Below are 13930 nucleotides of genomic sequence, written 5' to 3' on the forward strand. Positions count from 1 at the left end.
TCCTATGTTTCTGAGGAGAGGGAGAGGGAGGGGAGGGGAGGGAGGAAGGAAGGAAGGAAGAAAAGAGGGAGTGGGAGGGAGAGAGGAAGGAAGGAAAGAGGGGAGAGAAAGAAGAGTAGGAAATAAGGAAGGGAATAAAGAAGGAAAGAAAAAGAAAGAGGGAGAGAAGACGGAAAGGGAGAAAGAAGGAAGGAAGTAGAGGGAAAGAAAGAATAAGAATGAGGGAGAGGAAGAAAGATGGGAAGGATGGAAGGAAGGAAGTAAGGAAGGAAGAAAGAAAGAAAAGAGGGAGCAGGAGGGAGAGAGGAAGGAAAGAGGTGAGAGAAAGAAGAGTAGGAAAGAAGGAATAAAGAAGGAAAGAAAAAGAAAGAGGGAGAGAAGACAGAGATAAAGAAGGAAGGAAGGAGAGGGAAAGAAAGAATAAGAACGAGAGAGAGGAAAAAAGAAAGGGAAGGGGGGGTCTCTGCCTTGATTCAGCACCAGAAAAGAGCGCGAAGGGACCCAGGGGCAAAAAACATTTCCCGTGCAGCGTGAGGCAGCGGGTGTCCGTTTTAGGAGAAGTGCGTAAAGCCTCAGGGTTGCACGTTCGTGAGGCTGAGCCGCTGCTGAGCTCACGTTCATGAGGCTGAGCCGCGGCAGGAGGAGGAGGAGGTGAGGCAAGAGGAGGAGGAGGAGGCTACCCTGGTCGGTGCCCGGCAGCGCTGTGCGGAGAGTCCCGAGCCTCTGGGACGCAGCAGTGCTCTGTAGCACTTTGAATCCTCCTCCTCCTCCACACGGCGCTGCTGGGTGCTTTGTCTGTGCTTCAGCTTCAGCAGCAGCAGCAGCAGCAGCAGCCGTTTCCAGGCGCCGAGCCATGGCAGGAGGAGGAGGATTCAAAGTGCTACAGAGCACTGCTGCGTTGCAGAGGCTCGGGACTCTCCGTGCGGCGTTGCCGGGCGCTGACCCGGCAAGCTGCCTCCTCCTTCTCCTGCTGCTGTGGCTCGGGGCGCTCCACACAGCGCTGCTCCGGCCGCCTTTCTACCCCCCCTGGCCCCAGCTGTTTGTCGGCGCTTTGTCGGCGCAGCGCTTCAGCAGCAAGGTCCTGCTGCTGGGTCCCACTGGCTGGGGCGCTCGGCGGGCCACATGACAAGGTCTGGCGGGCCGGATTTGGCCCCCGGGCCTTGTGTTTGACACCCGTGCTCTAAAGCATTGTCAACTGAAGGGGAACAGAATACAGTGGTACCTCTGGTTATGAACACTTCGGGTTATGAACACTTCGGGTTACGAACTCTGCTAACCCAGGAGTAGCTGCTCCTGGTTGTGAACTTTGCCCCAGGATACGAAAAGAAATTGTGTACTGGAGGAGCGCGCGCAGTGGGAGACCCCGTTAGCGAAAGCACACCTCAGGATAAGAATAGTTTCAGTTTAGGAATGGACCTCCGGAACGAATTCAGTTCGTAACCAGAGGTACCACTGTATAGAAAAAGAGTACATAAAATTGAAGATAGTCAAGACTAAATGTTACATGTTACAACTAAAAGAGTGTTTTCTCTCTCTTTCTTTTAGTACTACAATGACTATGGGGATATCATTAAGGAGACATTGAGTAAAACAAGGCAAATTGATAAAATTCAGTGTGCAAAAACCCTCATTCTCAGTTTGCAGCAGGTAAGAATCTTAGGCATCAAGAATTGTAACTTGTGAAACAGTTCTGGATTAAAGTGGAAGCTCCCCCCCCCCAAAGAAAACTGCTACATTTCTTGCTGTTGACCATTTCTTTTTACTGCTGTGTTAGACGTAATTAATAGATTTGTTGTCATTCATTCCCAGTGTTGAAACAAATTCATTTAACCATAAATATTTTTTACATGGCAGCTGACACCCATGTATATACTGCAGACTTCCATTTGAAACACTTGTGTTTAAAATTTTAACCATTCAATTCTTTCTTTAGCTGTTTAACGAGCTTGTTCAAGAGCAAGGTCCTAACTTGGACAGGACATCAGCCCATGTCAGTGGTATTAAGGAGTTGGCCCGAAGGTTTGCTCTTACTTTTGGCCTGGACCAGATCAAGACGAGAGAGGCTGTAGCCACGTTACACAAGTGAGTGGCAAAGGATACATTAAAAGGCACTTAACCTGTGTGAGAGATTTTTAGTGTGGAATCATGTCAGTTTGTCAAATAATAATGGCAATTTGCTGTTCTTTCTATTTATGAATTCAGCATACAGTATATGCTTATGAGAAATATTCTGGTGTTGGAGATAAATTTATGTTTGTATTAGGTTAATATTTTAAAATCCTTGACTGAAGAGCTAGTCTACCTCATCAAGGAAGTGGGATGTATAGCAATTCCATCTCCCTCTCTAGACTTTCAGATTGGGTGGTAAACTGGAACATTTGACTTCTGGTGCATAAAGTGACAGAAACTGTCTCAGTGGCTCGGAATTCCTTTTATCAGCTTTGACTAAGAGATCAACTGTGGCATTACTTGGACAGATAAATGTCCAAATAACAATTATTCATGCCCTGGTGTCCTCCTTAGATTGCAGCAGTGCATTATATATGGGGATGTCTTTGAAAAGAGTCTAGAAACTTCAGCTGGTCCAAAACCAGGCAAGATTTATAAATAGGAACTGACTGATATGCCTATGTTACGTCCCTCATTTTTCATATGCACTAGCTGCCAGTATGTTTCCCCGTCCTATTCAAAGTTTAGGCATTACCTTTTAAATCCTAAATGCTTTTGTGACACAGGGTACTTGAAGGATTGCCTCCTCCTATGTATACCAGACCCTAAAGTCATCTTTAGAACCCCTTTTCCACATTCCCCTGTAGAATGAAGTTTGATGGGGGGAGGGGTTACTTCAGGGAGGGCTTTTTCAGGGGTGGTGCCCTGGTTGTGGAATGTCCCTTGTAGAGAGGCTCGCTCGACACCCTCATTATGCTTCTTTTAGTCCCAGGCTTTTAAAATTATTAAGCTCCTTTAGTGCTTTTTAAAAAAGTTTGCTGGTGGTGGTTCAATTATTTATTGTGGCTATTTCCACTTCCTTGTTTTGTTTTGTTTTTTGAAATATGGCTTTTATGTTGAACTGTTCACTGCACAGAGAGTATGGGCAGTTGTATAGTTATTGGGCAGTTGTTGTTGTTGTTGTTTAGTCGTTTAGTCGTGTCCGACTCTTCAGTATAGTGTTGCAAATAAATCATTTATGTCCTTTGAATCTTATTACAGAGATGGCATAGAATTTGCTTTTAAGTATCAGAATCAGAAAGGCCAAGAATATCCTCCTCCTAACCTTGCTTTCTTGGAAGTGCTTAGTGAATTTTCTTCTAAACTCCTGCGGCAGGACAAAAAGACAGTGTAAGTACTCTTTTGCTGATTGTATGTTTATTTTGTTGTTGTTTATTCAGTTTATATACCACCCTTAATCTGAAGATTCCAGGGCAGTGTACAACATTAAAAACATGATCACAGAAAAATCATAATGCCCCCACCACCGCTTTTAAAAGGCCATAGATTAATAATTGGATGCCTAGCTAAAGAGAAATGTTAGTGATCTGTATACAGGAAGCTAAGAATTATCTGCTGTTTGAAATTACATGTAATGGCAATTTCTGTAACTGGCTTTGGAATCCACAAGGGTTCAAACTGTTTGGATTCAGGGAACTATGGATTATCTATTAAAACCATGTTCCCATAGCATCCTGTCTCGTACTCTGAAGCAATGTAGGCAGGTAATAAAGAAATAATGTACCTTGACTCTAGAAGAGGAGCCTTATCCTCCTGATCGCCTGTCCTCTTTGTGAGGGTTGGGGGAGCAAGAACTGGCAAGATCTCATGAGTTGGACTGCTTCTACAAGCTAGGTTTTCAGGCTCAAGTCCCTTAGTTTGTTTGTGTGCTAGCCTGAGGATGCTGAAATTGTATTCTGACTATGCATAATGCTTTAAAAACCGCTGCTTCTCCCTTTATTTTGTATTAATTTTTAGATGATAAATTATTTTCACATAGGTTTTGCAGATTTTTAGTCCTTGTATATATGCTTGGTACATTTGTGAACACAGTGTAAATAATAATTATTTACATTTGTGAACACAGTGTAAATAATAATAATATTAAAAGGTAGTTTGGCTTCACAAAAACAATACAGTGGTACCTCGGAAGTCAAACGGAATCCATTCCGAAAGTCCGTTCGACTTCCAAAATGTTCAGAAACCAAGGTGCGGCTTCTGATTGGCTGCAGGAAGCTCCTGCAAACCGAAACACTCACTTCTGGGTTTGCGGCATTTGGGAGCCAAAACATTAGACTCGCAAGGCGTTTGCGAACCAAGGTACGACTGTATTGGGAATAAATCTAATCCCTATATAGCAGCTTTGGTTGGAAGAAGACACTGGGCAGTTGACGGGGATATACTGATCTTTAAGTAAATAAATATTATTCTCTTGTATAACCTTGCACAGCCCGAGTTTGCACATTCTAAATCTGCATATAAATATTGCAAGCTGCAACAACCAGAAAATTCCTGCTGCTCTTGTGGATGGGGGAAAAATGAAACCAAGTAGCTATTTCATATTGTTTTTGTGTGTGCAGTTTTGTTAATACGTTACATGTGCACATGGGAATCCCTATATGTGTCCACCCCACATAACCCCACCCCCCAAATGCATCAGTTTTTAGCTATTGGCAGAAAACCTTTACCCCCCTACAAACAGTCAGGGTAAATTTCCCTCTGAATGTAGATGACCCTGGTACTGTATAATGCAGAACATCTGATGGCTAATTAAGGCAGACGTGATACTGTGATTACAAAAGCTATTTTATTCATATTTTGTTTATTTATCCTCTTGCTGTCTTCTCCTCCTGCCACCAGTCACACTTACCTGGAGAAGTTCCTAACAGAACAGATGATGGAGAGGAGGGAAGATGTATGGCTTCCACTGATTTCCTACAGAAATTCACTAGTTACAGGTGGAGAAGATGATAGGATGTCTGTAAATAGTGGAGGCAGTAGCAGCAAAGCCTCTTCAGTGAGAAATAAGAAAGGCCGACCTCCACTTCACAAGAAAAGAGTTGAGGGTAGGTATGGGTTTGAAGAATGCCTGTTACTTTGTGGGCCAGAATTGCACCTGACAAAAAAGTGAAACTTTCTTTGACTTCATGCTGTTGAAATAGATCTCGTGATATGAGAGTGGCATCTCTTATTGGAACATCATTTGACAGCAAGGGAGTTAAGGGTCAAAATTTAAACAACCCATTATTTAGGCAGAAATAGAAAAAGCAAAAAAAGAAGAAGATACAAACATTTTCAGGCCTTTTCACAAAAGTTAGTCACAGCTTTCATGAAGATTCTAGTGGCTTTGAATTTCATTATAAGTCACATTTTTACATTGTATGAGTAAAGTACTTTCATAAGGCTACTTCATATTGTCCATAGGTAGCTTCTAGTATACAGATCTTTGTTTATAAAATTTATTACCCACTCTTCACCATAGAACAACATACCCAATTATAAAAACAAGCAATACAGTTCTAAACAAAAAGAGAATAAAATAGATTACATCAAAGAGATGGATCCTACAAAACCAGTAATTCAAAAGCCAGGACATAGACGTATCTTCAACGTAAGTCAGAACTCTGTAGGGAGTTTGTGGGAAGTTCCACAATTTAGGGGTTGCCACAGAGCATAGCTGCCAAGTTTTCCCTTTTCTCGCGAGGAAGCCTATTCAGCATAAGGGAAAATCCCTTAAAAAAAGGGATAATTTGGCAGCTATGCCACAGAGAAAGCCCTGTTCTGGGCCACTATTTCACCGCACTTGTGCAGGTAGCAGAACTACTGAGAGAACCCTTCTGCTGATCTTAACACCCAAGAAATTTTGCCAGGATTAAGGTGGTCTTTCAGATATTTGCAGTCTTTTGTCCGATCTTTTTGTACTTGAAAGTTTTATTGATATAGAGAGCAAATTGGCAGGCCTCAAAACTATAAAAGCAAACATTGTGGCATATAAATTTTGTTTTCTCTTAGGTAAAATTCCTAGGATGGGGAAATCATCTGTTTAGACTGAGATTAGGCTGGGCGAGACTTCTTGCAAGTTTATCCTGTTCCCCAAATATCTCAGCTTGAGATTTTTGAAAAACTGAATAGATCAAATCTTGTAGGGACCTTGTCTTAGTGTAGCAATAGAGGTAATTGATTAAATGTGTGTACACATGCTTCTACTGAAGGTATATCAGATGGGTTTGTTTCCACATGCAAGAGGAGGAGGAAGTAAAATCAGTGAGAATGTAGAAAGCTTTGCAGATTTTTAAGAGTAATCCTAAAAGGTCAATATACTGCTTATATCAAGAAGTCAGGCAATTAGTGGATTTGGGGGAATGACACAAAATTCACTTGCCAAGATCACCAGATGCTATACAGCCATACATCGGGTTAAGTACGCTTCAGTTTGAGTACTTTCAGTTTAAATACTCCGTGGCCCCGGAAGTGTTTACTTCCTGGTTCTGCGGCATGCGCAGAAGCGATTTGCGCGGTTTGCACATGCGCGCTATTGCCGCACAGTTTAAGTACCTTTCAGAGTGCAAATGGCACCTCGGAACCAGTTAAGTACTTAACCCGAGGTACCGCTGTATTTATATATGAAACAGATTGGTATGAAATATTCAAAAAAAATATATCATGCAGAGCAGTTTGCTTAAGGTTTCACAAGCAGTTGGGTAGGAGATTGGGTTTTCTCAGTTATTAATATTTTGTTATTTTGCAATGTTTATGCAGCTTTTCAAAACCAGTTTATTACGAAAAGGTTATAAACAAAGAACAAAGTAACATAATTAGAATCCAGCATAGTAAGTTTAAGAAACAAAAAACATAAACACGCTACCAGTCAAAGGAGACAAGCCCTTTGGCTCATGTCTCAAATTAACTAAGAGATTTATGTACCTGCAGAGGTGGGAGGAACCATGATGCCAACACCATATGAAAAAAAAACCCCTATAATGTGTAATAGTTTATTATCTTTTGTTAGATGAGAATATTGAAGGCTCCTGGCTGAATAGAAATGACAGCATCCAAACTCCAGGTGCTCTACAGACTCCACAACTCACATCAACGGTGCTGAGAGAGAACACTCGGCAAATTGGGGAGCAAATTCAGGAACACGAGTCAGAACCTGGATCTGAGCAGGATTTTTTGCACAAGTATGTACCAATGAAATGCTTCCATTGTAAAAAGAAATTCCTATTTAAAATGCTGCTGGAATGAAAAGCTTAATTTAAAAACTTTCATAAAACTAATACAAATGTAGTCTTCCTATTCTTTGCGTTTTTGAACTGAAACAAAGCAATTTGGCAAGGGGGAGTTTAGTGCAGAGCTTCCCAGGTATTCTTTAAAGTTGTTTGTTTGTTTAAAAATATCACCAAGTTGTGACTGGCAGCACAACTGCCCCTTCCTTCTAAAAGACACAACAAAAGATTTCCAGACCAAAAAAAAAAAAAAACTTGTGATAGACAATGCAATCACATTCCGCATGGCAAAAACAACCAGGGTAAAGTATTGCATTTTTCTGAGGCACAAAATATTGTGCTTTGAGTGCTGCACCTGGAAGGGTGGAACCATGCCCTTTTTACCCACACAAGAACCTAGTGAGGTAGATTAGTTTAAGAGATGGTAACTGGTTGAAGGTAACATAAAAATATGTCGGGCATCGATCCATTGACTGAATGACCATATTCTTCAGTCCTCAGATGCAGATATCTTGGCTGGGCCAACAGAAATTAGAAGACTTAAGTCGAAAGGACAGGACGGGCATGAACTACATGAAAGGACGAAGTGGTGTAAGGCATGCAGTGTAAGTATTCAGATCCCAGTGCTGAAATAAGTTAGATATACAGGTGAAACTCGGAAAATTAGAATATCGTCGAAAAGTGCATTTATTTCAGTAATGCAACTTTTTTATTTTTCACAAATGCTTTCTTTTGCAAATTCCACAGTAATAAAATAAATAGTTACAATAATACAAAAATAAAGAAAATAAACATTGCTATTACATTTCATTAATTACATTCCATTTATAATTGACCCTCCTAACGACAAATAATTACAATTACAACAAATAAAGGCTTGACATATCTTGCTTTGCATGTCATGCATCTATCTCATATATTGGTTTCACCTTTTAAGTTGTGTTACTGAAATAAATGCACTTTTCGACGATATTCTAATTTTCCGAGTTTTACCTTTACACTAATAATTCAGTGATTTGTAAACAAAATTTGGTTAGTTGTATTAGTAGCCACTTGGCTTCCAGCAACTCTAGAAAGATATACAGCGCACACAAACAAAGCTATGATGGGGAATAAGGCTTGCCACAGTAGGCATAGTAACTGACATTTGGATTGGTAAACACAGGTGAGCACTACTACTGTACTATGTACTTGTGTAACAGTGATGGTAGTCTCTTCTGCTGGTTAAAAGTTGCATTAATGTGACTTGTTGCGGGCCCTAGTTCATGTCATAGGTTGGCTTATCTTGGGATGTCTGCATGTGATTGGTGCTGGAGTACCTAAATTATGGAGCTGAAATGGTGTCCAAGCTTCTGTATTCTGCTGAACAGAATTAAAGTACATTAAAAACATCAAGAGCATACCTAAAGGCTTAATCACAGTGGCCAATTGTGTTGAGCAAGTGCTTTAGCAAATATCTGCATCTCGGTGGTAAAAAGGTTTTCTTTTTTATTATTTAAAAATCGAGATGAGGCATTTGCACTTATGCATCCATTGAGTCTCATAATTTTGCAGACCATGCTTCTATAGATGCAAAGACATTTCTGAGAAGTTGGGTGGGTGTTCTTTCTTGTGGAAATCAAACATAGGTCCATATGTTCATGGATAACAATGTGGTAAATGGGAACTGATTTAGTTCCTTGTGGAGAGGAAGAGCAAGAGCAGTAACAAGCTTCCCTATCTTATGCTTAAGGGAGGGGTGGTATCTGATGGGGGACGTGCTCTTTCTGGGGTAGTTTGTCCATCTTTGGTCCCCACCCTGTTCTCAGCTCTCACCTGTGACTCCTAGAAGCTGTCAGGCTGTCAGGAACAGCTTTGACTGGCCAGCTAAGCCAGGTGAGGGTAACCTATGGGTCTCAAACCCTTGGTGAGTTAGGGACTCCCCTGTGTGTAAATATAGACTCCAGCAGATTGAGTGGACAAGACCATTAGTGGATCCAGTGGTCAAGAAGGCAGTTTCTGCACATGCTATAGGGGGAAGTGAGGGGCAGATGGGGCTTGTCAAGATGTGAAAGTAGCCTATGTAGGAGAAGGAAGACTGATCCTAAATCTCTGCTGCCTTGTGGGATATCCTTGGGAGAAGACAAGGCTAAGGGGTAAGCCCTACAGAAATCCAGAGTGGAGTCCCCAAAACAGCTGGATGGTGCCTTATAATCCTCCTTCTGGCAACTCCTGTAGCCAAACTAGTGCCAAACATAAGTATTTCTCTGCTTTCCTTTGGACAGCATCAGCGAGACAGAGAAGGTAGTATTGTCATTGGGGCAGCCGATGAGCTCCTTAACACACTGCCTAGGCTTGTGCCCCAGGGAGGTCACTTTATTTCTGCCAACACAGTGGTTTCACTTCAGCCCCAGAGCCGCACCCCATTGTCTCTTGATACAGACAGATGCCAACAGTATCTTATGCTTTAGTCAGTATCTACCCAGTAAGACCAACAATTATATGTTTGATCTCATTACCAACGTATTCATATTTTTTTCTCCCAACAAGGCGGGGCCTAATGGAGGATGATGCTGAGCCCATCTTTGAAGATGTAATGATGTCTTCACGAGGCCAGTTAGAGGACATGAATGAAGAATTTGAAGACACCATGGTCATTGATCTGGTCAGTAAAGATTTTAATATTTGATGTTTTGGTGTGTTCCTTTATACTTTGTTGAAAGCCACCCAGTGTGACTCAGGTACAAGAATTTGCTGCTGCTGCTAATCACATAGGAGTAATAGGAAATAAAGATAGTACTTTACTCTTTTCTCATTGGAGCACTAGTATACCTCCTCTGAGCTGGCTGTCATGGTTTTGAGATGAGATCGTTCAGGGGGCTTGCATGTCCAGACTTGCCTTGGGGGTTCACAATCTGTTCTCTCTCTCTCTCTCTCTCTCTCTCTCTCTCTCTCTCTCTCTCTCTCTCTCTCTCTCTGTGTGTGTGTGTGTGTGTGTGTGTGTGTGTGTTTGTGCTTTATTGGTTTGCTCTGTCATTTTTCATATTTTATTGCTTGGTTCTGCCCCCCCCCCAATAGTAGGTTGATTCTCACTTGGCCAAAGGCAAACTGATACTAGGGGCGGGGGGTGGGCAGAGAGAAAAATACAAAGCAACTTTCTTTGGTGTGACATTTCCTGCTTTCAAGCATTAGGATGAAGGAACGTAATCTCACTTAGAAGTGCCAGAAACACCTTTCAAGTAAGATCAATGGTCCCTTATTTTCCCTCTCTGTAGCAACAGCAATATTAAGATACATAAAGTGACATGTAATGCTGTAATAATGATGATGATGATGATGTGCAGGATACAGGAACTTGTACCTCAAAACTGGTCTTGTGACACCAATGGGCTCTCCTCCCCCCTCGTCCAGTCTCCTATCCTGAGCTAACTCTCACTTTCATATTCAGGGATCTCTTGTTGTTGGATAGGTGTTGCCCCTTAAATGGCAACAAAAATTGCCATTTGCACCACTCACTGTTCAGATTGCTCCAATTCACATTACAGTGGTGCCTCGCTTAACGAATGCCCTGCTTAACGAAATTTCCGCTTAACAAACGGATTTTTCGAGCGGAGGTTGCCTCGCTAGACGAATGCATTTTAGGAAAAATTCGTCTAGCGAATCGCGGTTTCCCATAGGAATGCATTGAAATTCAATTAATGCGTTCCTATGGGCAAAAAAAATTCAATGCATTCCTATGGGATTCGCTAGACAAATTTTTCACTATAAGAAAAGACCCATGGAACGAATTAATTTCGTCTAGCGAGGCACCACTGTATTAGCTCCAGGAATAGACAAAAAGTCCTTCCTAACACTTGCTGTCTCCTGCTGCCTCTGACAATGACAAAAGATTTCTTTTCCAGCCCCCTTCAAGAAACAGACGAGAACGAGCTGAATTGAGGCCAGATTTCTTTGACTCTGCAGCTATCATTGAAGATGATTCGGTAAGATTTCACAAGGTATTGTTTGCCATTTGGAGCTGCAAAGGATTCTCCTGTGCTTAACTTTTGTTCTCAATTATCTTTCCCAGGGATTTGGAATGCCGATGTTCTGAAGTCTGGCGAAGACACTATACAAATGTGGAACTCTGTTCTTTAGAGCTCAAGGCCTATATACTGTGATAGCTTATATGAAAACCACATTTTTGATGTGATTTGGTTTGATTTTTAACCAAATTATTAAGGTCATTTCCTTTTTGTAATGAGAGAGAAGAGGAGCTTCTTAATGAAACAAGGAATATTGGCCAGTCACCTCAGAAAGGCTGACCTACAAATCATTTGTTTCCCTGTCCTTGACAGTCCTAATACAGGTTTTTTTCCTGGATGGGGAGAAGCTTTTAAATTAAAACAGTTAAAAATAAACACTGTTCTACACGTTTTCAGAAAACATTGAATGAAAACAAAACTTTTTAACTTTATTTTTCTGCTGTACAACTTCAAAATGTTTTAACATTTGCCTTTTTATGTTTTAGAAGCTAGCCATTTTATTAAATTTATGCCTGTCTGCCATTGACCAGCAGTGATGCTATCAGCAGGCCATCCTGGCTGGAGAAGTATTGTTAAACGCACTGGATGTGACTAGCAGTATGGTACACTTCTGGATCCTCTCTGACCATTGAGTGGAACACTCTTACAAAAGAGGCTAGAAGTCAGATGTATGCATCTCTGCCAAAAAGTCAGATTCTGAAAAGAAAAAAACCCCAGATTTTATACTTCTGAGAAGATTTATTTTTTATTTATAATAGGGCATAAAGTAAGAGATGTCCATAAGCCACTTTTCCAACAGATGCTGTGTAACATTCATTTTATATAGCACTAGGGGAACACACAAACAGCACATTTTCTATTGGTACTTGTTCTGTGCATTTTTAGCAACTTATACCAGCAAATAAAATATTCTCAGAAAAACAAACCAGTGGTTCTAAAGTAATCTATTTGCTGTTTCTACTACCTATTTCATGCCCTGTCAGATCTGAGGTACAAAAGCAGCAACTTTCCTGAGGAACGCAAATCACTGGGCGGGGTGGTGGGAGGAGGGAGACAGGAGTCACACTTGCATTTTCAAAGCAATTTTAACTGTACCATAGAGAAGTGTCTAACTTTCCATGCCGTAAATACCCTTTTGTGCTATTTTTGTAAATTAATTTTGCCAGTTAGATTTACTGTATGTGCTGCATAGAAACTTGTGCTTAGATGGTGACGTTCTTAAGCTTACAATGGAATACAGCTCTCAGTGTTAACTGTGCATTATTAAGAGTAATTATTAAATGATTTTCTAAAAAGCAGAACAATCCAAAAAACAATCAGCTAATTATTTGTTCTAAGATATTTTCAGTGTCTTCAATGATCTGGACTTTCACTCTGCTTCAATATTATGATTCTTCCAGGTAGCTGCTAATGTAGTTATAAAGGACTGATTTTGTTCCTCGGAGGTGAGCACAGCTCCTGTTAATAAGAGCATTTGTAAAAATGAGGCCAAACTAGTCTTCTTTTTGGAGTTTAAATGTTAGTGTGCTTTAAAGCAGATCTAAATTGACCCAGTCTAATATACCTGCTTCAGAGGTGTTTTTGATAGCAGTTGCAAAATAACTCTGACCTCCCATAAAGGTCCTTTTAATGACTTCAAGGTGCATCCAATGCTTACTTGCCTTTTGGGAGACAAAGACAACATGTAGATCAAATCATTTAGTTGGGATTTCCCCTCCTAAAAATTGTACAGTACTCAAATTATGGTTGCCAAAAACATCTAATAGTTCAAGGAAGACAGTTGTTTAGGAATTGAAAAGTTGCTAAAGTCACGAGTTGGTGCTTCAGGACAAAGTACAAGTTCTCCCATAACAGTGGACACAAATGGTGCAGTAGCACTTCAGTTTAGTGGGCAGAGTGGCATAGCTGTTGATGGTTTAAATCCATCAGAGACAAACCTTGTGCTCCACAGCCCTTCATATGGAAAACCTGAATTTTAATTGATCCTTATAGAATTCTGTAAAACAAAAGCTGTTTACAAGTAAGTTACCTCCAATGGGTTTCCAGTTCAGTTTGCGGTCAATAGGTTTTTAAAAATGTGTCTCCTTGATTGGTTTTGCTAGTAATTCTGTAAATTGTACATTTACAATTTGAGGTTTTTTCCTTTTGTACAATTTAAAACTGATGCTTCACTTTTCCTTTAATAAACTCCTCAAAATCACATGTGCAGTGGAGTCCTTTCCACAAAAGCATTTGAAAATGGGTGCTTTCTGTTTGGTCTGTCTTCCACTAAATATTTACCTATAGTGAAGCTTGAAAGTGTGCTAATCCTGCTGCTTGCTCAGCATTCTGGGCAGATCAGACATTAAGGGTTTTTCCTTCTGCAGTAAGAGTGAATATGTTTGACCCTTAAGTGAAACATTTCAGCATCTTTAAAACTTTACATAAGCAGTTGCTGTCCCTTACCCATACCTAATGTGCAATTCAAGTAAATAGATTCAGAGCATGTGGCGTTGAGATTGGAGTTGAGATACTGTGACCTCTAATGCGTGCAGAAAACTTTGCAGAATCCGATTGATGGTACAGGATTCAGAAGTCTCCTGCTTTCATTGAAAGAACCACCACCTCATGGTTGTGCAGTAGGTGTGTACAAAAGCCCTCCAGAATTCAGTAGACATTCCTAATTTCTCCCGTCAATACACTTACTGCCCAAGCCTCTCCTGCCACCACTTT

General features: G+C 40.9%; 1 protein-coding gene across 2 annotated transcripts in view; it reads left to right on the forward strand.

The window, feature by feature from the left end:
- The window catches only part of STAG1 (STAG1 cohesin complex component), a 112385-nt gene extending 98967 nt beyond the window's left edge, over positions 1-13418 (forward strand). For both annotated transcript variants that reach the window (XM_088669722.1, XM_035132395.3), the window contains 9 exons: positions 1546-1647; positions 1934-2082; positions 3211-3339; positions 4849-5054; positions 6998-7169; positions 7709-7819; positions 9744-9858; positions 11096-11176; positions 11263-13418. In XM_088669722.1, the coding sequence (XP_088525848.1) occupies positions 1546-1647; positions 1934-2082; positions 3211-3339; positions 4849-5054; positions 6998-7169; positions 7709-7819; positions 9744-9858; positions 11096-11176; positions 11263-11286 (1089 nt within the window). In that variant the 3' untranslated portion in view covers positions 11287-13418. The remainder of the gene's footprint in view (positions 1-1545; positions 1648-1933; positions 2083-3210; positions 3340-4848; positions 5055-6997; positions 7170-7708; positions 7820-9743; positions 9859-11095; positions 11177-11262) is intronic.
- Positions 13419-13930: the final 512 nt, after the last annotated feature.

This window comes from Zootoca vivipara, chromosome 5 (assembly GCF_965207765.1).
Source record: "Zootoca vivipara chromosome 5, rZooViv2.hap1.1, whole genome shotgun sequence".
Taxonomy (NCBI): domain Eukaryota; kingdom Metazoa; phylum Chordata; class Lepidosauria; order Squamata; family Lacertidae; genus Zootoca; species Zootoca vivipara.